The following is a 25,194-nucleotide window of genomic DNA, read 5'->3' as shown; positions in this document are numbered from 1 at the left end:
CTGAAGGGGGTGTGACCAGCTGCAAACAGCCATCATCCCCTCATCCAGGCTGTCCAGGCACCCAAGCGGGACCCCCATCCTGATCCGGGACACCCTTCAGGGCAAACCAGCTGGCCCCCACCCGTGCACCAGGCCTCTATCCTATATAGTAAAAGGGTAATATGCCTCCCAGCACCGGAATCAGCAGAGCAGCGAGGCCTCCCGGCACCGGGATCAGCGTGACAGGGGGCAGCGACCAAACCCCCTGATCGCCCTGTGGCTCTGTGTGTGACAGGTGGCGGGGCCACAACCTCCCTATCTGCCCTGCTCTGTTCATGACAGGGGAAGGCGCCCCAACCCCCTGATCAGCCCTGCGGCTCTGTGTGTGACAGGGTGCGGTGCCCCAACCTCCCCCCCCCCCACGGGCCCTGCTCTGTGTGTGACGGGGTAGAGCCATAACCTCCCCATCGGCCCTGCCCTGAGTGTGACAGTGGCGGCGCCCCAACCCCCTGATCGGCCCTGCTCTGTGGGTGATAGAGGGCAGTGCCCCAATTCCCCTATTGGCCCTACTCTGTGAGTGACAGAGGGGAGCTCCTCAACCCCCTGATCGGCCTTACCCTGAGCGTGACTAGGGATGGCATCACAACCTCCCGATCCGCCCTGCTCTGTGCATGACAGGGGGCGGCACCCCAACTCCCCAATCGGCCCTGCTCTGAGCCTGATCATGGGCTGCACCTAGGGATTGGGCCTGCCCTCTGCCACCCGGGAGCAGGCCTAAGCCAGCAGGTCATTATCTCCTGAGGGGTCCCAGACTGCGAGAGGGCACAGGCCGGGCTGAGGGACCCCCTCTCCCCCGCGAGTGCACAAATTTTTGTGCACTGGGCCTCTAGTAATATAATAAAAGCCTAATATGCTAAGTGTCTGACCATTCATTTGACAGTTTGACCAGTTGCTATGACGTGCACTCACCACCAGGGGGCAGACACTTCAACTGGTAGGTTAGCTTGCTTCTGGGTTCCAGTCAATCATGACTGGGCACGATGGGCCAGATGTGCCCTGGAGCCAACCTCCCACGGTCCCTCTCAGGCCTCTAAAATATTTCTTCTAATTAATTTCCATTCAATGTGCACGAATCTGTGCACTGGACCTCTAGTTTCTTAATAAATACCATATATTGGTTCCAGGTGACTTGGTCAAAAGCAGTTTGGTTGAAACCTAGGTGGTCAAGTTGCTCCAAAATGTCACTGCTCAGTCTCTGGGTTGGTTAAATAACCCTGTAGGCAGTGGTGCTCAAACACGTGCTCATAAGCATTATACCCTAACCAACTTTCAAATCAGAGTTTCTGAAACTGTTGCCACGCCTGGCATTCAAAATGTGCCAAACACCCAAAAGTTCCTAAAGATCTCTCTATTTTATTATTCCCTCTATTTTCTCTTACTACAAAATCAACACCTGCTCATTACAGGAAAACCAGAGAACACACAGAAAAGAACATGAGAAAAACACCTCATCCACATAAGTCAACCTAATGACTACCCAACATGATCTTTGTGTTTTAATGTAAAATTATCTCACAACCTATACATATATAAGTATGTGCATAGATAAAATTTTATATTTTTACAAAGATAATACCAAGCTACTTTTTCCAATTTGTTATAATTCTTTTCTTATATTTTAGAAATTGGGAAATTGGGAAAAGGCAGACAGCCAACAAGACAATTTGGGTTCACGAGGTAGAAACGCATTTGGGGACATAAAGAAGGGGGGGAGGGATGTGCGAGAAGAGGGTTGAGCACCTGACATTGGCATAGGTGCGAAGAGGAGTTGAATCAATCCCAGGTTCTTGTTCCCTCTGGACTCTGGTGGCCCGCCGCGGAGGTCCTTGACCCTGTGAGTCTGAGGACACTATGCCAGGGAGGTGGGGCGGTGCTGGCAGAAACACCCTGCAAAGGTGACCACGCATGTGCTCAGCCCACAGCCTGGGCTGTTGTCTGAATTGCCCGTGTGCTCCTGGGCCAGCTTTGAGTAAACAGTCAGAGATCCAAACATGTGCATTTCATCAATGATAACAGATACCGTGCTGATCAGAGAGAGGGAGGTGGAATGCTTTAGGGTTTCACTTCTCCTGCAAGATGATACGATAAAATCATCTGCACGCAGGCGTTGGCGTGGAAACAAATATGGCCAAAATATGGGCCTTTGTATTGCTCTGCCTCTCACTTAAAACAGGCCCATGGGAAGTCAGACTATGGCGGGGCTGCAGATTTCCTGGCCCTCCCTCCTCTGCAACACTCCAGGGTCCTTGAAGATGGGGGCAGACCAGTGACACAACAGGAAAACCAGTACATTTCTTCCTATATTTTCTGTTGGAATGAATGTAGGCCAGCAGTGAAGTACTAAAGTCTATGCACCTGAACTCATTGAACCCTCACACCAAGCTGGTGAGGTGGGTTCCATTACCCTCCCATTTTACAGATGAGGAAATTAAGGTAGAGGAACTTAAAGTCGCTTGTCTAAGGTCCCACAGCTGGAAAGCAGCAGAGCCTGGATTCAAACCCAGAAGATACATCCCCAAGGCCCAGGGCCCTCACCGTCAGCTATTCTGTCTTTGGGGTAGATGCAATATGAATGTTTGTTAAATGAAGAAATTATTGTCACCCACAGTCTTGTAGGGGTAAATACCTTCTGGTTGTTACCTTAGTTCTGTTTAAGAATGACCACACACACTTTTCCCCTGTAATTCACACAGCTAAAACCTAGATGATACCATGACCAGGTATTAATGGAGTAACTTCAATGATGTTCCTTCCTCACTTGATCGTTTTGTGTTTGTGTAGTAAAATATACACAACATAAAATTTACCATTTTAACCATTTTTAGGTATTTAGTACAGTGACATTAAGTTTTTCCACATTGTCATGCAATTATCATCACCATTCATCTCCAGAACTTTTTCATCTTCCCAAATTAACACTCTAACCATAACTTCCCATGCCCCCTCCCCCAGACACTGGCAACTGCCATTCTTTCTGTCTCTGTGGATTTGACTATTCTAAGTACCATATTTTCTGTTGGAATGTACCTCATATATGTGGAACGATCCAATATTTGTCCTTCTGTGTTATTTCATTTAGCATAATGTTTTTAAGGTTTCCCCATATCGTAGCCTGTGTCAGAATTTCCTTCCTTTTTATATCTGCATACTATTCTGTTGTGCGTGTATAGCACATTTTGCTTATCCAGTCATCTGATCATGGACATTTGGGTTGTCGCCACCTTTTAGCTATTGTGAAAGGTGCTGCCAAGAACCAACATCCATTCAAGTCTGCTTTCAGTTCTTTTGGCTGTCTACCCAGAAGTGGAATTGTTGGATCACGTGGTAACTCTGTTTAATTCTTTTAGGAACTACCATACTGTTTCCATCATTTGATCTTCACCATCAGTAATAGCATACACTACAGCAAGTTATACGTCATAGATTCCTTACCATTCTCTTAGTATTGTCATTGATGTGGCAGTAACAAGCTTTTACATAGATGAATAAATGGGTAGGTTTGTTTGGTTTTTAATTTACTGATTGCTGTAGTAAACATATCATTCCATTTTGGGGCGGTGGGGTGCACATTCTGGCTTAAAGGCTGGAACCAAGCATGCCTAGATGGGAGGTGAGTCATTTTACTGGGTTCTGTTCTCGGGACTTCTAGCATGAAAGGAATCCTAGTAATTCACAGGAAGTCACGCAAAGCTCAAAAGTTTTGGAAAGCAAGAAGGTTAAAAGGGAAAGAGGAAGGCTTCCTCACTCTTAGGAGCTTTACAAGGAAATTCAGGACCACTTTTAGATCCTCGGGCCCTTAATTATAGCCTCGAGGAATTCATGTTCTGTGTTCTTCCTGACTAAAGTTTCTTATGGACCCCCTCCACAGGCATGCCACAGCGCCGTTGGAATGGTGAACATGAATTAGGCAAGTTGGGCTCTACAGATTTTCATGAGTCTTCATTTGGGACTGACTAGTTCAGTGATGGCCAACCTTTTGAGCTCGGCGTGTCAGCATTTTGAAAAACCCTAACTTAACTCTGGTGCCGTGTCACATATAGAAATTTTTTGATATTTGCAACCTAGTAAAACAAAGATGTATATTTTTGATATTTATTTTATATATTTAAATGCCATTTAACAAAGAAAAATCAACCAAAAAAATGAGTTCGCGTGTCACCTCTGACACGCGTGTCATAGGTTCGCCATCACTGGACTAGTTGATGGGAGGAAGCCACCATCAGTTTGCCTTTAGAAGCCATCACCAGGAGGGCTTCATTGTTTTGGAATGAAATATGAAATATTAAATTGAAGGGGTTCTTTAAAAACATCTGGAACTCTGCATGTCAGGGTTCCACTCAGTTCCCTGGCTTGGTGTCCCAGTCTTGAGTTTCTCCCGTACAGTTCTCACAAATATATACTTTCTGCCTTTTGCATGAGTGGGAAAGGGTATCAGGCTCACTGCTTGGAGTTGGGGGGCGGGGCTGGAAATCCAACTTCTCGCCCAACTTTCAGCTCATCTTGCTCTCTTCAGGCCTCCACTTTCTTCGATGCCTGGTGTCTGCAATTGCTACGCCTTGCTTCATGATGAGCTCCTCTGGAGGCACTTAGGTTTGAGTTACTCCACTCTGCAAAACCACTTCCATCCTTCCATCCACTGGCCACGTTCCGAGTTAGAGAGGTCTCCTGAATCCATGGCATATGAGCTTGCATTTTCATTTTGTGTTCATTTCGTTATTTGGGATTAACCTGTGGAAGAAGAAGACAACAATATGACTTTTCCATCATCTTGAAACCAGAAGTTCCCCGCCCCCCCCCCTTTTTTGGGAGAAGACGGGGCATCTACCACTGAATAAGAAGTGGAAGAAAGAGATGAGTCTTAAGATGAAGGCATCTGGGTGGCGTGACTTTTGTTGTTTTCTTGCCATGTTCATAAAACTGCAGCTAGTATTCTGTTGTGAAAGTACCACAGCTTTTTTTATTCACTCATTATTGCTAGGAGTGATGGGTGCACGATGCAGTGTGCAGACGATCATTTATTGAGTTATACACTTGAAACCTGTTCCCCTATAAGTTCAATTTAAAAAAAGAGAGAAAAGAATAAGTAAATTATATAGCTCTTTATAAAAAGAAAAAAAAAAGCCCTGGTTGGGTGGCTCAGTTGGTTGGAACATCGTCCCTTACACCAAAAGGTTTCAGGTTCAATTCCCTGCCAGGGCTCATACATAGGTTGTGGGTTTGATCCCGGATCAGGGTTGGGGCATATACAGGAGGCAACTGATTGATGTTTCTCTTTTTCTCTCTCCCTTCCTGTCCCTCTCAAATGAATAAAAACATATCCTCGGGCGAGAATAAAAAACAAAAAAAGAAAAGAAAAGCAAGCTGCAGCTAGCACACTGTTCTGACCCTGAACCAGGCCCTGTGCTAGGTGCCTGTGTTATCTGTAATCAGTGTGATAATCCTGTACAGCAAATGTTATTGTTCATGTTTTATCCATGAGGAATCGAAAGCTCAGCGAGTTTCAGAAATGAGCCCAAGGCCACATCCCGAGCTCTTCCAGTGGCAGAGCCAGAACTGCAAACCTGTTTGCTTGACCCTAAAGCCATTGCTTCACCCATTGCACATAGCTTGGCACCAGGAACTCACAAAAGTGCGGTTCTCTCATTTAAAAAAAAAATCTGATCTATCTGGTGCATGTCTAGGCAGTTCTGGAAAGGAAACCCCAAGTAAATCATAGGAAAATTTACTGTTGCCTTGGAGCATGTGTTGACATATTTCTTGCCTACTAATTCACTTGACCTTTCGAAGTCCCTTGTAGTCCTCTAATTCTTAGGCAGTTATTTTTTCAAATTCTTTTCTAGACTCTGATAACTAACAGCAGACAGTCGGATGACCGTACCTCTATTATCTTCATTGCCTTGATTTAGTTTTCCCTCCCCAAAGCTCTCACACACATTGGTTGATGGGATATATTTCAGGCTGCACTGTTTTTATTTATGATTTTTTTAATGTGTGTTACTTACTCGGAGGCACCCAGGGGAAACCTCCACAGACTTTCCTGATTACCAGATGTCGCCCTTTCTGTGTAACAACTGTCTAATCACCACGGCCTCTTGCCAAGAAATGAGAAAAGCATTTGCATTTGGAAAACCAAGCTGCGCCACGTGAAGCGTATTAAGAAGGACAGCCTCCCCTGAATCCACATGAGCTTTCCCCCGTCTGAGTTTGTTTTGCTTAAAGATAAAAACCACACAGCCCTGTTTGCAGTTAGGACTAACAAGTGCTTGCGTAACCAGGAGATTTCACGTGGGCTGTCTCAACTTCATTATGCGCAAATTATGTTCTAAGTAATCTTTGAACCAGTAGACCATGTGTAGCCAGTGTTTGTTTTTGGAATATTTCAGTTGTTTATTTTAAATGGTGATTTATGATGGATGTGTGTTTAACATGCAAAATAATGCTACATCCCCAGGAATTCCGGGGGAGACAGGAGGTTGTGGAGGCGTCTCAAACCTCCTTTTCTTGAGCAGGGACATGGCATTAGTTATGCAGTTAAGAAAAAGCAGTGGAGGGGAAGGTAAATCGTAGCTGAGCAGGTATTTAAATGAAGCGTGCCCATCCTGAAGCTCAGATCTGCTCCTGCCAGAGCTCTGAGCCTTTTGAAAACATATCAAATCACTGCTTTCTCACTTAATTTTGTAACAAGGCTAAGGACAGGTTACTTTGGACTCCACTGTGTGGACAATCCCAGGCCCTTGAAATGCTCAACGAGGTCAGAGTGCCCAAGTTTAATGTCTCAGATGTGGAAAGAGAGATTGTAAGGATTGCATCTGTTTGCATGAATTTTAAAATGCCATCGAACACCTCTGAGGCTGTACCTTGGATGCACCATTTAAGTAGAAAGAGCCACACAGAACCATATGTTTAAATGTGGTGCTATCCTTGAGACATGAGTATCAAAAACACATGTTTCCCCCTCCGTTCAACTCTCTCATGAATCACTTAGTTTCAGACCATGGAGTGCACTGCTTTTCCTCTTATAGATTTCTGTTGGACAGCCTCATGTAACACAGTAACTAATAACCATAAAATTGTAATGAATGCTCAATTAAGCCAATTTTCTTCTTGGTTGTTAGGAACTTGGTCTTTCTTAAACCATGGAAAACTAGGCAGAGTTTAAGTTTCATGGAATATAAAAGTAGATCCTCTACCTCTGTTAGAAATAGTAATTATCATAAATTTATACCCCATGGGATTCTTTTGTCATGTAAAATTATAATTCAGCCGGAGATGGTGGGAAATTATCTAATGGGAAAACTCTGGATGCTGTCACATGCCATTTATATCAGTACATTTTATTTATATATGAAGAAATATGTGCATGTACATTAAAATATATACATAAAATATATATACACTCCCTTTTGACATAAATATGCTGAAGAAAGATTCAAAATAGCCTATATTGAGTGGACACGTACAGGTAGGCAAATGTGTCATTTGCAGCACAGGGGGCCCTTAGCTAGTTCACTCAAGTCAGTTTTGAGAGCATCCCAGATGCCACTGTGTTTTATAATGAAAGCCCAGTGTTACGCCTTTGAAGTAAGATTATCTCTCGAAGCTGGACTGCACATGAGACGTATTGCAGAGAGAAAGGAGGCAGTGTAGCAGCACCCGATGGGGCCTCAGAAACTTCTCCTGCCAGATGCAATGTTTACAAGCTGTATACATTTTTCATAAATTTTATGTAAAACTTGTAAGTGACGGATTCAATATAATTTTTCTAAATTTTAGAAGTCTTAGGAAGAGATTGCTGGAGTTTCTCTTTCACCTGGCAGATGGAAATCCACCTAGCAGACCAATCCACAAGAGTGGAATTGACCAATAGTATAGAGTATGCTATTTGCAAAAGTAGAAAACAATGCTGTTAAATTATTTTTTACTACAATGTGATGGGGAAAAGACATCTAAGTGTATCAAATTATTCTTCAACAGCAGGCCTTGTCTAACGTGGTTGAAGGGCACTTGCTTTAGCTCCCGACTAATATGCTAAGTGTCCAGGCATCCGGTTGTCTGCTTGTCCGTTCAACCAATCAAAGCATAATATGCTAATGATATGCTAAGGCCACTCAACTGCTCGCTATGATGTGCACTGACCACCAGGGGACAGACACTTCGACTGGTAGGTTAGCTTGCTGCTGGGGTCCAGCTGATCTGGACAAAGTGAGACAGGCCGGACATGCCTTGGAGCCCTCCTGCATTCCCTCCCCAGCTGGCCAACCTCTTATATTCCTCCCTGGCCCTGATTGTGCACTGGTGGGGTCCCTCGGCCTGGCCTGTGCCCTCTCACAATTCGGGACCCCTCGGGGAATGTCAGAGAGCTGGTTTCAGCCTGATCCTGCAGGCCAGGCCAAGGGACCCCACTGGTGCAGAAATTCGTGCATCGGGCCTCTAGTTTCTAATAAAAATAATAATTACCTTGTGTTGGTCCCCTGTTCAAAATTTCAACTCTCCTCCTAAGTCTGCCAGTAGGATTGACTCTCCAGAACTCTCACATAGTTGATGGATGCTGTTTTGTCCGGAGGGTGCAGCTGCTATCTGCAGAGGGGTAGGCCTGTTAGGAGCCCCCACTCCTACCAGAGGTGGAATCTTCCCAGTGGAGATTCCCATTTGGAATGGATGTCACCATTTCTCTACCACAGGCAGAGATGTTAAACTTGGATGTGGGTTAGTAATTGCCTGTTTGCTTTTTTCATCCTTAGCTAATTTAGATCCCTTTCAGTACCTTCCATGGTACTCCAGTGGGAGTTAGAATGCTTGGGTTCCAGTCCTTGTCTTCTACTATAACTAGAATCATTATGTTGTAATTATCCAGTGGTGATTATTAGCTAATTGTTATTATAACTGGCAAGTCCTGTGAATCCTTGGTGTGTAGGATGAGGGGCCAGGTCAGCCTCGAAGGTTCTTTTCATACCTATTGCTGCAGACCTGGAATTATCTAATTTAAGTATCTTGAAATCTCTGAGTGAATTCACTTCATGGGATTCAAAGGAATAATTCCATGTATTATGTGATGAGAAGGACATTCTGCTATTAGAAGATGTGGTCATGTGATATTGACAATATTTTTCCTTTTTATCTCAGATTTCCTTTAAAATAACTCACCCTGTGTTGCCTCAGTGTTTCCTGGGCACAAGGTATTTCATTCAAGACCAGTAACTGGAAAGAATGATATTTTTATCTAACATGTCTCATTTAAAATGTGTTTTTGTTTGTTTGCCTCTTAGGAAAAAGTGCTGCAAAGGGTATAAATTTGTTCTCGGACAATGCATCCCAGAAGGTATGTCATAGGGAAGATTCTGCCTTCTCATCTTATTCATGACTAATCACCAGATGTCTGTAACGTTCAGATGTGCCTGGAATGTATGTGTGTTATCTGTGTCTGGTTATCTGTGCATGTGTGTGTGTAATTTCTATGTGCGGGCATTATATCCTTCCAATGCCGATTTGGTTATATGTAGCATGCTCTGTCTAAATCATTACACAACATGTAATCATACATTGAGTAATTCTCTAATCAGCATATCACACACAGTTAGAACACAGCCTCCCTCCCCTACCTCTCTATCTGCTTTCCATGTGTTAAACTTGAAACCCCTTCACGTGACCATCAGCAAGCCCTGTGTGCAGCCCAGCCCTGAAGAGACAGAGGCCCGGCCCTCAACGCCCTCACCCTCCAGCTGAGTAGACAGGGTCTGGACAGCGCAGAATCAGAGACCTGGATTTCCTCATGGTTCCACGTCGCCTTAGTCCATTCCGACTGCTATAACAAGAATACCATATATGGCAGCTTAAATAACCAGCATTTATGTCTCACAGTTCTAAAGGCTGGCAAGTCCAAGATCCAGGTGCTGCAAGATTCAGTATTTGGAGAGAGCTTCCTGGTTAATACATAGCCATCTTCTTTCTGTGTTTTCACATGGCAGAAAGGGCAAGGGAGCTCGAGGGGGTCTCTTTTACAAGGTCATTAATCCCATTCATCAGGGTTCCAACCTCATGGCCGAATCACCTCCCAAAGCCCCACCCAGTACCATCACATTGAGGGTTAGGATTTCCAACTATGGATTTCAGGAGGATGCAGGCATTCAGTCCACAGCACACTTCAAAGATACTTTCTAAATTTAGTTTTTGCAAGAAAGTCTTAGTACTTGACTCATATGGTTGTTTAAGACTATTACCGCATCTAAAGTACTTAGATCAGAAGCTTGGTTAATGGCGGTTACTGTTATGGTTGCTGTTGTTATTAATAATAACTGAAATATGTGCGCTAGAAGCCTGCAGTGCAGCAAGTGTTCGGGGGCATGGGGGGGAGGGGCACATAGCACAGAGGACCAGCGTGGTCAGAGGTGGTGTCTAAGAGGAGGGAGACTCAAGCTAGGTTATCTGGGAAGGCTACCCAGCACCTAGACAAGTAGGAGGAAGAAGACCGCAAAGGATTAAGCACTGACACAGGGAAGGCTAAGAACCATTTGAAGAGTGTGAGATTAGTTGGCCCAAAGCTGGGGACAGACAGGTGAGTGAGTGATGTGAAATGGGTTTCTTCACTATTGCCCCAGAAGGCAGGTCCCTGAGCCCAGCCAAGCTACTGCATGTTGTGTTATCTCATGGAGAGCAATTGTTTTATTTGTTAGAAATAAATGAATCCCTCCTGTTGACTGCTCTCTTCGGTGGAAGGATGGCAGAGTTCATTAATCCATAGCTGGGACCTCTGAGGAAGTTGGGTTGAGGAAGGTTCTTAGGAAATCTCATCACCTATGATGGTTTATATGGCCTCAGGTCTCTGCAAGACTGACTTTCTCATGCCAGCCAATTCCATTGCTGAGAGCTTGGTGGAAAAAACCCACAAAAATTAAAGTAATTGCCTTCTTTTATAAGCCAGCTTTTCTCAGTTACCAGCTGTGTCTTTTATATTTCAGTGTGGCAGCTACCGAAAGAAAATTAAGTTTAGGCCAATCATTTTAAGATCCCAGCTAAAGACCTTACCCCAACTAATTAAAAACACATTATACAGATACCGCATACTTACAGTTCCTTTAAATGTTAGGTATTGTGGTTTCAAACATCTGGGACAAAACTAATCTCCCTCACCCCAAGGTGGGGCCACAGCACCTATGATTAATGTAACCTAGAACTGAGTATTTCCAGGAAAAGTGGTCTCAGGAGCTGAAAGCTGCTCTGTCGTAACTAATTGTCTGCTCTCTTGCTTTTGCTAGAACATTTTCAAAAGTTAATTTGTTTTAATTTGTGAGAATAAGTCAGTATTGGCTTGTTTATCTTTTACTAAAAATACTTTTAGTCGTAAAGGTTTCTATTACCCAAAAATGCCAAGTATAAATGTAGGATCTCAGAAAAGATGATGTATTAGTTAGGATTCTCGAGAGATTTTAATTTTTAAAGAATTGGCTGACAAGATGTGGAGGCTGGCAACTCCAAAGTCCGCAGAGTAGGCCAGCAGAGTGGGGGCCCAGGAGAGAGTCAGAGTTTGAATCCAGAAACCGTCTGCTGACAGAATTCCCTCGTTAGCAGGGGAGGTCCATCTTTTCTCTATTAAGGCCTTTAAGTGATTGGATGAGGCTCGCCATCATTGTGGAGAGCAATCTGTTTTACTCAAATCTACTGATTTAAATGTTAATCTCATCTGAAAAATATCTCCACAGAAACATAGAATGTCTAACCAAATACCTGGGTAGTGTGGCCTGGCCAAGTTGACACATAATTTAACTATCATAGATAGTAAACGGAGACTAGAATTTCTTATCTTTTTTTTTAAGGAAAAATAAAGAATAGAAGCTGTAATTAAAACAGTGTTATTGCCTCATAGTTGTTGTTCTGGAAGTCAAGAGTCAGCAAGCTATGCTTGTGGGCCACATCTGACCCACTGCCTGTTTTTGTAAATAAAGTTTTATTGGGACACAGTTATACCCATTAATTTGAGTGCTGAATGCTTTTGCCCTACAACAGCAGAGTTGAATAGTTGCAACAAAGGCCTGCAAAGCTAAAAATATTATCTGGCCAACCAGATATATTTTGCCCCCCCGTGCTGTATTATCTTAATTGGCCAGGTGACAGGATGATCTGATTTGTTCTAGTTCAACAATTATTAATTGAGTATAAACTATAGGAGGAGTGTGGTGCTGTACTCCAGAGCAGTGATCACCAACCTTTCAGACCTCACGGACCACCAGTGGTCCTCGGACCACCGGTTAGCAGCTGCTGCACCAGAGAACTCATCCCTGCCAGGTACCCAAACAAGAGTAAGAACTAGGAATTTAAAAAGCAGAAGAGCAGGTGAAGCTCTCACTGTGTGTCAGGCATTGTGCTTAATGCATCATCCTATGTAATCTCATAAAAGCACCATGAAGTCGGTACTGTTGTTACCCTATTTTATAGGTAAGGAAACGGAGGCTTAAAGAACCCAAGATCACAGAGATTGTGGCAGATTTGGGAAGGTTGGCTCCAGAACCTGCATGCTTCACCTCAGTGTGGCACCCTCCTACATTAGGCCTGCACAGAGTAGGCATTTGATAACCATGTGGAAGCCCATGAGCATGAGCATCAGAACACTGATGCTTGGAGGTGATTCTTAGTTAAGGAAAGCGTGTTGGACCAGGGACACACATAGGCAGAGCAGCCTGGAATCTCCATCTTAGGGAGAAGCACTTATCCAGGGCAGCTTTCCAGGTCATCATGAAAATGGCATGAGCCTTGTCACACACACACACACACACACACACCGTAGCAGCCCAACATTCCACCTTCATATGTCCCAGAGCGAAGCCAGGCTCAAGTCCTGTCCAAGGGTAGCTCGTCTGTCAGCATCTGGGGAAGATAGTGCAGTGATTAATGAGAGGCTGGATCTAGTCGGCAAGTAAATGTTCAGTCTGAGCACCTGACATAGAGCCAAGTCCCTTCAGAGGCTCGTTAACTACCAGTTTGTAAGGATGGAGAGAAGGAGATGCTCTAAGTCACTGGTTCTCAACCTTGGCTGCACATTAGAATCACCTGGGAATCTTTTTAAAATCCTGATTTCTGGGCCTCCTCCTCCGGAAATTCTGTTTCTTTGTTACTAATGTTGTGGCCCCACCCCATAACAAAGAAACAGAATTTCCGGAGGATGAGGCCCAGAAATTAGGATTTTAAAAAGATTCCCAGGTGATTCTAATGTGCAGCCAAGGTTAAGAACCACTGCTCTAAGTCTTCACAAGTAATAGACCACCCACCCAATTCACACAGGCAAAGGGCCAGAATGAGATTTCTAGCTATTCAACCTTATTCAGCCCCTTCTCAGCATGCAGAATCAACCCCTGGCATGCAGACCTACAACCCCCACACACTCTAACTCACACACATCTCCATTCCAAAGCCTCCCTCACACCCCGAGAAGCCAGCCTGACTTCTGGTCCTGCTCCCCACAGTATAGGGACAACGCCCATCACCAGGCCGGCTGTTCTTGAGTGTTCCACCAGAAAGAACTTCCTGTCTCTATGGCAGTTGGTTAAAAACAACAACAAAACAGGCCCTGGTAATGCTGCAGAGCAGAGCCTGGCCAACTAGAGCTCCCTTGCTCTTGGGATGAGGGACAAAGACCAAAGAATGAGGCGGTGAACACCCCCCTCCCCAGGGGGAAATCACAAGTGATGTTTGCTTCTAATTACTGCAGAGCTGGACACCACGTTTCTCAAAGGCCCCCATGGCTGGAAGAGTGCATGCCCCTCCAAACATAGGTGGTCACACGTCACAGTTGCCCTAGAGCAGAGCGCAGCCCAAAAAGTCTGTTCCAGACCAGGGCCAGGTGACCCCTCTCTGCCTCGAGAGTGACTGCAGTTGACATGAGCTCACACTTTCCTCTTTCAGATTATGATGTGTGTGCTGAGGCCCCCTGTGAGCAGCAGTGCACAGATAACTTCGGCCGCGTGCTGTGTACTTGTTACCCGGGATACCGCTATGACCGTGACAGACACCGGAAACGGGAGAAGCCCTACTGCCTGGGTGTGTTGGCAATGCACGTATTTTTCAGCTCCTGACACTGTGCCTCTTTCAGATGAGTCTATGCTTGCTTGGATGCTCTTCATCAGTGGGACCAGCTCCCAGGGGCCGCTTTGATCTTTGATTCCTGCCCTTCCCTCCTGATATTTGTTGGATGCAGTGTGTTGGCATTATCCTAGGGCAGCGGTTCTCAACCTGTGGGTCAAGACCCCTTTGGGGGTCAAACGACCCTTTCACAGGGGTTGCCTAAGACCATCGGAAAACACATACATAATTACATATTGTTTTTGTGATTAATTACTATGCTTTAATTATGTTCAATTTGTAACAATGAAATTGGGGGTCACCACAACATGAGGAACTGTATTAAAGGGTCGCGGCATTAGGAAGGTTGAGAACCACTGTCCTAGGGGATCACTGCCCTTCACCTGATTATTGAGATGAAAAATGGCCACAGAATTCTTCAGGGAGTTGATGCCAGTCAGGTCTTCATGGGCAGTGAGGTATACGAGCAAGAAAAGGGGAACATTAGCAAATGTAAATTAGGAGAATATAAAACAGAACATTAAGTGGGAAGAAATGTAAAAACAGAAATGAGAGTAAGCATTCTCTCAGGAGAGAAGTAGGAGGAGAGGCTGGGAAAGAGGGCGTCCATGTGACAGACAGGTTGGAAGTCAGAGAGAGCTGAAGCCAGCCCCCAGCCTGCACTCTGAATTTCTGAGGAAGGTTTATTGTCCCCTGAAGCCATGTTTCAAAGTGTGGTCAGTCCTGGCTAACCTCTCAGAAACATCTAAGGTCCTCTCTTTAAAAAAAAAACAAAAAGTGTCTGGCCTCCCCTCCAGACTCTGAGGGTGGGACTGGAAATCTGCATATATCTAAATGCCTTTAGTGACTCCCATGCACAGTCAAGTTTGAGCATCAGCTTGAGGATGAACCTAGGAGACTGGCGCATGACCCAAGTGGAAAATAAAGGAGCTGCAATGAGCAGGGGCTCTAGAGAGAACCATTCAAAAGAAGTTCTAGATCAGGGGTCCTCAAACTTTTTAAACAGGGGGCCAGTTCACTGTCCCTCAGACTGTTGGAGGGCCGGACTATAGTTTTAAAAAAAACTATGAACAAATTCCTGTGCACACTGCACGTATCTTATTTTGAAGTAAAAAAACAAACCGGGAACAAATACAATATTTGTAATTGTATGTGGCCCACGGCCGTAGTTTGAGGACCCCTGTTCTAGATATTAGGTCTCCTGGCTTCTCCCCAGGGCCCCATGCTGACAAGGAATGGGATTGAGGCCACCAAGTGAATGGAGTGGGGACCCAAGGCCCCTCCTACAGAAAGCATGGGATGCCACTCTGGACCCCTAAGGTCCCAGGCACAAGGGCTCATATTTGTGGTATGGTACCCTGTTCTTTTCATTTGGGGGTCAGCAAAGCCAGCTTGCTGCTGAGTTCCATCCATTTCTATCTCTTTCTGGACATAGAGGCAGCTCCACGCTTAGGTGTAGGGCAGGGGTACGCAGAGGGCGTGGTCAGCCTGAGGAACTGCAGGGGAGGATCCAGCTATGTGACATCATCTACAGAGGACATAGCCCGTACCGCCAAGGGAAAAGATGACCACACTCCCCTTGGCACACACAGGGCCTGCCAGAGGCGGGTCCATGGCAGCTTGTCTGGGGAGTAGTTGTTGGAATCCGGAAGCGAGGACTGGGCTGAGTCAGCTGCCACATGTGCACAGTCTCCCACTGCCACCCAGGTCTTCAGTGAATGAGAGAAAACAGACTTGGGCTCCCTCTCTTCTTCCTGGTGGGAAACGGTTTTGTTTCTACCCCACTCACTAGGGGAGCAAGTCTGTGATGTGCTCAGTTCACATGGACTCTTACTGGTTACTTGTTTGAGGGTCTCACGGCTCATTTCCACAGCTCACGAGGAGTCTGTTTGGGTCATTGATGAGGCTGAAATTTCCTGGGGAGAACTCTCTCCGTTAGGCCCATTATGACTGTTTTCTTTGATCAGAAGTGGCTTTTCCCAGGTACCATCACGTCTCTTAACTGGGAAGGAGTCCTTCCTAAGTGACCTTGGGTCACCACATGCTACTTGGAATGATAGCCAAACATAAAGAAAACATAAAACCCGTGGCACACTGGGTCCTGGCAGAAAACCATTTCTATAATGCTCACTTTTGCAGAAAACTGTTTCTATAATGCTCACTTTTCAAAGTGTATTGCCATTGGGGAGCTTGTTTTCTCACCTAAGGAGCCTTAGGAAGTGTGTAGGGCAGTCTTCATTATCATGGGTTACAGGTGACAACTGTGAAGGCTGGCGATGCCTAAACCAACCACCTGACTTGGTAATGGCAGAGCCACAACCAGGAACCCCATCAGTGATCTGTTGTACCATGGTGACACGGCCTGATGTCTTCCTGTCACTCAGGTTTCTAGCTTCCTGCTCTATTCCAGGCTTCTCTGCTAGAGTCTGACAAAGTGTGCTTTGCAGACATAAACATGTCACTTGTGTTGGAAGTCAATTCTTGGAAACTAAGTGTTGTCTGCATTTTGGTCCAAACCTAGATATCGACGAGTGTGCCACCAGCAACGAGACTCTGTGTGCACACATCTGTGTCAACACCTTGGGCAGCTACCGCTGTGAATGCCGGGAGGGCTACATCCAGGAGGACGATGGGAGGACATGCATCAAGGGAGACAAATACCCTAATGACACTGGTGAGTGGGGCAAGTATCGTGGGTGGGTGGCTGGCTGGATGGATGGACAGGCACTAGGAAGGGGCATTTATATGAATGGTAGGTGTCACTGGGTAAGAGGAGGGTAGGACATCAGGTCAAGTCTCTTCCAAAGAGACCTGGTGAGAGCGATGCCCGTGAGCAGCGAGGTTGTGAACTGGTGTGTGTTTGAGGAAGCTCTCCATCAAGCAGAGGTGGTGTGCTTGTGGATAAATCAGTAGAGCTTAGTTACATGCTTAGACCAAACTAGGACGAGCAAAGAAGAGACCAGAAACACTACGTTCTCTCAAAAGAGAATGGGCTGAATATAAATGTGAAACATTTCCATGTAAGTAAGCTATCTACATCAGTGCGGCTCAACGTACATAGTCCACGGCCCTGTGCCTGCCGACAAGCTATTTGTGATTTGGTTCAGGACTGGGTAGAAACAGAAGTTGAGAATGTTTAGAAGTTTTTATTCCGATTTGACAGAGAAATTTTGTTTAGATCCAAAGATTTCTGCTGGTATTTTATGCTTTATTTTTCTAGCAATTTGTTTTCATTGTATTTTGCAAATACAATCACAGTGGAGTGGAAATTTTTAAAAGCTGGCCCTTCTTCGCAGCGTTTGAGAAGCTGATTGAACTGAGATGTCTGATCCCTAAGGATATGATTAGCTCGCATATTGAGTTACTTCCTTATTTAAGTTTGGAGGGAAAGGGAGGGAGGGGGCAGGGGAGGCAGGAAGGAAAGAAAGGGGGTAGGGAGAAGGGAAGGGAAGGAAAAGAAGGAGGGTTTGTGCTCCTTATCCAAGGCTCACAAGGCCAGGAAGTTGTCATCTTCCAGAACCCAGGACTCAGATCCTCTCTGTTATCCTGGGGAGGGAAAGGGGCCTGGATGCTGGCGGTGGCGTGGCAAGGCTGCCTGGGTCTGGGCCATCTGTGGGTGGGGAGGAAGCGAGTCCCAGGTACCAAGAAATGCAGGGAAATGAAAGGCCAGAACTGTCTGGGTACTCAGGAGCTAGTTAGCGATTTGGGGGGGTGTAGTGTGAGGTTCACAAAGGGGCGGAAGGCAGTTGCCATCGGCTCATCACAGCAAACAGCTGGGGACCAGCTGCCTCCCACGGGAAAAACTACAAAGCGCAATTATGAGGTTGAGTCATGAGGAAGCCACCATATATTAGAAGTAGAGGCAAAATATCTGTTTGGAGCCAGCTCAGAATTGGGCAATTTGGGATAATGTGAGTGAATCAGAGGCCCTGTGAAATCTACTGAAAGCCAGAAGCTCAAGGGACCCGCGTGCCCAGAGGTGCTTAAAGCAGGGGTCCGTTGGGAAAAAAATGTGTGCAGGTGGCTTTTCTTAGAATTCAAATTTAAAATCCCTTCATTTTTGTTTCATGGTGGAGCGGGTGGGGGAGGGGTGGGACGTGTAACTTACCTCTTAGATTATGTCCTATATTGAAAGGAAGAATCTCACTGAAAAAATGAGAGGCAGCCTCTTAGTCACTGATACATTGATGTGTGGGTCGACTTAAGAATTAGCAGCAGGAGAGCAGCGTTCCCATTTTTCATTCCGGAATTGGATTTCCAGCTGCGCTCTGAGCCAGGCAGCCCGAGGCTGTGGGCCACTCAGCCTGCCAACTCCATTGTCTCTTTGCCTCACGTTTCTATTCCGGTGAAATCCCATTTACGTGGGCATGAGGGGCAGTGTTGAGCACCCCAGTCTAGAGCACAACCATCAGAAACAGCAACCAATGCTTACTGCCGAGTGTCAGGGTGGCCTTTGATGGTAGGGATCTGGTAAGACCGGGCCCCGCCCCACCAGCAGTTCCCACCTGGTGGGACAAAGTGACCTGCCCAGAGACTTGGTCTTAACCAGCAGAGACCAGAGAAGCAGAAACTAGTGTGAGATGTTCAATTCACTGGATTTACTGGTTCTTTGGTCTCAGTGGCCTCCACCTCTTGCAATGATTCTTAGGTTCTACAACGACATCCCTCTTCAGTCTCATACATTGCACTGCTGTGTGGTTCCCTAGGGATGGCTCTGAGCAGGGCAAGGTGGCCTTGGTGGCAGTCACCACCCACCTTGTACTTCGCAGTGTGCACCCAGGAGGGGCCCAGCCACAGGGTAGGGGTACGGAAAGGTCTCATTGCATCTTTGAAATTAGCAGCCTGCCGAGCCGGCGCGTGGCTCTGTGGAGCATCGATCTATGAACCAGGAGGTCATGGTTCAGTTCCCAGTCAGGGTATAAGCCTGGGTTGCGGGCTCGATCTCCAGTTGGGGGTGTGCAGGAGGCAGCTGATCAATGATTCTCTCTCATCATTGATGTTTCTATCTCTCTTTCCCTCTCCCTTCCTCTCTGAAATCAATACAAAAGTATTTTTTTTTAAGATGAAATTAGCAGCTGGTGGTGCTCAGTCAGACCTGAGACCCCACTCTTGTTTCTGTCCCTGAGAAACAATTTCTCAAACACACAAAAAGTTTCAGTGCAAGAGATCAAGAATTTTATTTAAGAGATAACCATTTGACTTCTGCAGCTGAGAATTCAGTAAAAACCTAAGCAGTCATAATTAAAAGGAATATGTATTTGCAGCTTTTGGGGTACTTTCTCTAGTATTACTTTCATGTAAAGGCATATGTGACCTCCACCATTTATTACAGCATTTCCTCACGTTGTGTTCTATACAACTTTGGGGTCGTATGGGTATTGCTGAGCCTTTCTTCCTTACGAAGCTTCTGTGTTCAGAGGTTTGGGGAAGAATGTGTTACTGCACCCACTTCTTAAGGATTCATGATGCGAGTGCATTCAAAGCTCTGAAGATGGCCATTTTCTACCAAAAAAAAATGTTAATTTCAATTAAACCTGAATTCCCCAAAATTAGTTTCTTAAGGAATACCTTCTAACATCTCCCAGATGGTGGTGTCCTAGAAATTAGAGTTTGGAAAATTCTAACTTACTAGCATCAAAACTCTGAGCTCTGGGGCTCAACTTGGTAGGTCATCTGGTCGACTTTCAGGGAAGGACGTTTTTGGACGCAGCCACGAAGTCCAGAGGGAAGCCATTCGCTGCAGACAGCAGAGCATCTGATGAACAAAACAGGACGATACTCCTCCATTCTGCCATTCCGAGAGACAGGATGTTCCTGTTTACAGGGGCTGGGAGGGGGTGCCCTTCTGTTTAATCAGAAAGAACTGTCTGGTGGCTCTACCACTGCGCTTCATTATAATGAGCTCCTCACTGCCGATTCTCTCCCTCCTCCTCCTCTACACATAGCAGCCTCAAATGACTTTTTAAAAACCTGAAAGGTCACCACTGTCAGTTGTATCATATTTCCCCCGCCGCCAGCAGCAGCATTATAAAAGAATTTCTCGGTATTTCATGTTCAGTAACTGGTCTCTATTGAATTCACCACACACGCGCAGAGGGCTTAGCATTTGGTTTTAGTATTTTACTAAGAAAAACATTCCAACACCCGTAACCAAGGAAATCAGGGAGTCACAGCCTGAGAGGAGTAATTCATACACAAAATTATGAGAAAGGACAGGCACATTGCTTGCCCTGAATGTTAAAGTCATAACTCATGTGATGGGCCACCGAGAAAGTGAGGGGCTGGCTTTGGTGGTTCTGGCAGCAAAAGGCAAGTGCCCTGGATGCATTTCTTTGACAGTGGTGACGCCCGAAAGTTCCTTGGTGTAGAAGTTAGGAGAGCTGGTAGCTGGAGCTGCGTTAGGATTAACCAGCTGTTGTGGGCCGGTCGCCAGGCCTCAGCTTCCTCCTCTGTAGACAAGAGGGTTGGATAAGGAGAGCTCTGAAGACCCTTTTGCCTTTTGCAAATATTTTTTCCAATGTGGTGTGAAGAGCTTCAGTAAAAGTAATACAAGCCCTCCCAGCCCTGGGAGTCCCTGTGTGGTCACGTCTTTGTCTTTCATCTAAGCAAGTGCCAAGACTCTAAGACATGCCCAGCTTCACTACCAAAACAGAGAACTTACTATATCTCAACAGATGAAGTATCAACATCCAGCTATTCAGCTCAGCACTAAGAAAAGTTAGGGGCCAGACAAACTTTGTATCTGGAACATCAGAGGCAGTTAAGTGGTTTCATCTGTTTTGGACTAATTAATAAGTCCCATATTTCATCACGGTCAATTTTTTTTGGATGAGGAGGTAATGATTATTAAGTATAAACACATGATGTAAAACCTCCTTTCCTCCTCCTGTGTTTTTTTTTAAACTTTGCATTGTCCAATGTCTGTAATATTACAGTCAGAGGAATTTAAAATCAAGGACGGCCTCAGCTGTTTATCCAGAGAGCAGGCGAAGAGCAGAAGGGGCTGGCCCTGGAACTGTGTCTCATAATCCAAAGGCCGCTGTGCACACACAGGCACGGTATCTCGGCTGGCTAATAGGCAAGAATGGCTCGCTCAGTCACTTTGATTCTCTTTGAAAATATGTAGCTGGAGCCAGCTTAGTCACTCCAGGGAGTCTGTGAAGCTCCCCTGAGGAGAAGAATTAAGAGCAAGTTGGCTCCATAGTAATTAGCTATTTATCAACTTTTGTTTACTTTCTGATAAAGTGACCGTGACCCCCAGTGCCACTTAGTACAGTTCAAAGTGTCAGGGATGGCCAGGTGTTTCATATAACTTTCAAGCTCCACTAATCCATAGATCAGTGGTTCTCCACCTGGGGGGGCTTGAAAAAATGCTGATACTGTCCCGTGCTGTGACTCCCAGATGGGAGGGGTACAACTTAGTGGAATTTTTAAAAGCCCCCAAAGCAGTTGCAATGTGCCACCAGGGTTGAGAACTGTTGCTGGGACACAAATCTGCACCATCAACTTTTAAAAACAAACATGCTTTGTTCGTTTGTGACACTGCTGGTATGAAATGTGTTGGGAACATTCTTTAGTTCTTCTAAGTTTATTAAATATTACTAATATGGTATGTAAGGAATTCTATTTCTAGTGCTTAGGATGTATGTATACACTGCTCAGTATCAGTAAAAATTAGAGCTATCTGCCCCCATGTGGCTAATTGATAATATTGCACCTTTATCTGAGCAGGTTGGAGCAATATGTTGTGACTAGGGGCCCAGTGCATGAATTCATGCACCTTGAAAGGAACTGTGGGCTGCAAGGCTGCAGTAGGCACAGGAATGGGTCTCGACCCATCCTCTGCGCTCCTGCCCGCCGGGGCCCTGGTCCCCTGTCTGCCAGCAGCCCCACTCCTGCCATCACCACTCCTACTCGCTGAGGGTGCCGGCCCTGCTCACATCTGCTGATGGCGCGGAGCGATTGGGGCTGGCACCAGCAGCAGGTGCAAGTGGGGCTGGCGCTGTCAGTGGGTTCAAGCAGCAGCTGCTGCCCCGATCACCCCTCAGGAGCAGGAGGAGGTGGAGAAGCCCTCAGGGGCGATCAGGGCCAGCAACTACTGCTCACACCTCCTGATGGCACCAAATGATCGGGACGAGCACTGGGCATTGGCAGCGGGTGTGAGCGGTGGCTCCGGCACTGGCTGCGGGTGCGAGCACCAGGCAGGACCACAGCGCGTGGGGAGCAAAGAATTTTTAGTAAACACCAGAGCCTTGCCTCAATGACAACGACTAGCACCCCACCTTGGTCTGGCGCCCCTGCTCACCTGCTCCACCATCCTGCTGTGGCCAATGCCCACCATGTTCCGCACACACCCCCTGCTGGTCAGCGCATGTCATAGCGACTGGTTGTTCAGTTCTGGTTGTTCTACCATTCGGTCTATTTGCATATTAACCTTTATTATATAGGATACTTCACTGAACATGGTCATAGTCACAGTCAGAGACACTCAGTGGCTACATTGAGAGGATTGAAAACAAAGCCCCAGATTCCTACCCAGATTTCTATATGAATTATTAATGTAGCACACACAGGATTATTTTAACACATTTGACAGTACTGTAGACAAATTGCAGGAGAGATGAGCCCCAATTCAGAAGAGATGGTGTGCTCTGATCTACACACAGTTATTTATCTTTAAATCCTCTGAGAGCTCTTTCCAAAGGAAAGACATCTGTAATTTTGTAGGTAACATAATTTTTAAAAAGATACCAGCATCAACAATCATATCAGCATTTATGGAGCATTTGTCATGTACTAGGCACTGTTCTGGGAACTTACAGGTGTTGTTAATGCCTCACAGCAATCCCAGGTGTTAAGTGTCATTGTCACTTATCACGTTTCAAAGAATGGATGCTCACAGAGGCTGTGACTTCCAACCCAAAAGGTATGAAGTGGCAACATCAGGATTCAGTCCTGATCATTGGACTCCACCAGAGCCTACACCCCTGGCTACTACTAGTATGTTTCTCTTTCTGTGGAAGCTTCAGAAGTCTTTGGAGCAAAGTTTATCTTGTGTGTGTGTGTGACAAAGTTTCATTATAAGGCAGTCATATACATAATTTAGAATATGTAAATTTTTTAATGATTATTGTAAATAAACATAAAATGAAAAATTTCTTATAGGGAACCCCCAGAGCTCTGAGATTATGTCCATGAATCCTGAGGAATCCATTTAAAAAGAGTTTGTAGTCAATATTTCCTAATGCATTTGACTTTAAAACCTCGGAGCAAAGTTCATCTTGATCTCTATTCTGATCATTTCACGAAGGGACAGCAAACAGACTGAGCACTTCTAGGTCAAAAGTCACTCAGCAGGGCTGTTGTCTGGGACAGTGAATGTGGGTCGTTTAGAGGGCTTTGGTAGACGTGCTCTAGGCCCACTCCCAGGATTTCGGATTTCAGAGAACAGATCCCTGCGTGATTGTGGTGCTGGTGCTGCTGGTGGTCTGTTGATCACACGTGGGAACTACTGCCTTGGAGCCAGCCTGGCAGACGGCTCTCAGGTGTTCCGAACAGAACCCCCTGTAGCAGGCTCCCTGCACCCCCACGGTGCTCAGTCGCTGCCCACGGCGCTCTGGGAGACCTTATCTGTAAAGCAGACTGAACTAAAGATACATTAGTCCTAACACCCCATGATATAAATGAAATAGTCTAGAACCTGGTAAAGAGGTTTACTCTTATGAAAATATCAAATTACCTTAATTATTACCACCCCTTGGTGAGTTCAACTGAGTATATGAAAGTAGAAATAAAAAGACGGGCTTTTAACCCTTGTTCATGATGGCCTGAGGGTTAGGGTTTCAACATATGAACTTGGGAGGCGGGGACAATTCAACATCTAACATCCTATTTCACAGATATTTTTCGAGCATCCACCATGTGGCTACCAAGAAGCGACTCTGGTTCTTAGGTGGCTCCCACTCTGCACCAGTATCCCCTCTGCAGGGAAGCCTGGAGCACCCGCCACTTGAGTGGGACAGGTGGTCAACACCGCTGACCTCAGAGGCCTGAAGGGTCTCTGTAGACAGAGAGGTGGGCTTCGTGGACACTTGAGCTGGGTCTCGCTAGTTGGTAGAATTCACTAGTGGAGGCAGCCAAGAGGCCTTCCCAGAAGAGAATAGTAAGAAAAGCACGTGGGCCAAGAGGCACAGGAAATGACTTGGGGGAGATGTTGCTCTACTGTCCGAGTTACATTCCAGGTAGCAGTATTATCCGTCACAAACAGCACACCTGGCCCCACACCAAAGGCCTCCTAAGCTAGGAGGAGGGTTTCCACTTACCTGGAGTCACACTGCCCTATCCGCCCCAAGAAAACATTCGTACACCCCACTCTTTTTTTTAAATATATTTTATTGATTTTTTACAGAGAGGGAGAGAGAGAGAGTTAGAAACATCAATGAGAGAGAAACATCGATCAGCTGCCTTCTGCACACCTCCTACTGGGGATGTGCCCGCAACCAAGGTACATGCCCTTGACTGGAATCGAACCTGGGACCCCTCAGTCCGCAGGCCGACGCTCTATCCACTGAGCCAAACCGATTACGGCGATACACCCCACTCTTGATCCACACCGCGGCCACCTCTGCATAGCCCTTGGTGGTCTTCACCTCCTCATCAGTAGCAAGGTTGCCTCCAGTGTCTAGTCTCCAGCACACAGGTGTCTGTAGGCATTTCAGTGCCGGTAGGATGAGAGCTGTGTAAATTCTTGGCCATGGCACCATTTGACCCACTCTTTCTTTAGTGAAATATTGATTTACAAAAAGCCCTTGGTGCTCCCAGTGCTCTACAAGATGTCACTGGGATCTTTCCCAGTGGACGGACGGGGTGCCTTCTCAGGGCCTGTTCCACTTGCCCCCAGGTGGGCGTGTCCAGAGTGTCTGGCACGTTTTCCATCCCAGCTTCACATCTCCATGGAGCTCAGTGCCCAGCCCAGATCTGTGACACCCCGCCCCCGCCCACCCTGGAATGGATGTGCTGTCTTTTGATCGTCTGGATGACAGAGATGAAAAGACCAGCTTTGTGAGACACTTGCACCCGAAGGCC

At 46.0% G+C, this 25,194-nt stretch overlaps 1 protein-coding gene across 1 annotated transcript in view; it reads left to right on the top strand.

The window, feature by feature from the left end:
• Positions 1 to 23,771, top strand: part of CCBE1 (collagen and calcium binding EGF domains 1) — a 164,032-nt gene extending 140,261 nt beyond the window's left edge. Inside the window, exons 3-6 of the mRNA XM_006087189.3 lie at positions 9,306 to 9,358; positions 13,933 to 14,067; positions 16,631 to 16,783; positions 23,539 to 23,771. Of these exons, the coding sequence (XP_006087251.1) occupies positions 9,306 to 9,358; positions 13,933 to 14,067; positions 16,631 to 16,783; positions 23,539 to 23,771 (574 nt within the window). The remainder of the gene's footprint in view (positions 1 to 9,305; positions 9,359 to 13,932; positions 14,068 to 16,630; positions 16,784 to 23,538) is intronic.
• The last annotated feature ends 1,423 nt before the right edge of the window (positions 23,772 to 25,194 follow it).

The sequence above is a fragment of the Myotis lucifugus genome, unplaced genomic scaffold (genome assembly GCF_000147115.1).
Source record: "Myotis lucifugus unplaced genomic scaffold, Myoluc2.0 scaffold_36, whole genome shotgun sequence".
In the NCBI taxonomy this organism is placed as follows: Eukaryota; Metazoa; Chordata; class Mammalia; order Chiroptera; family Vespertilionidae; genus Myotis; species Myotis lucifugus.
Note: the sequence above shows the minus strand (reverse complement) of the source record. Positions and strands in the feature narration are given on the sequence as shown.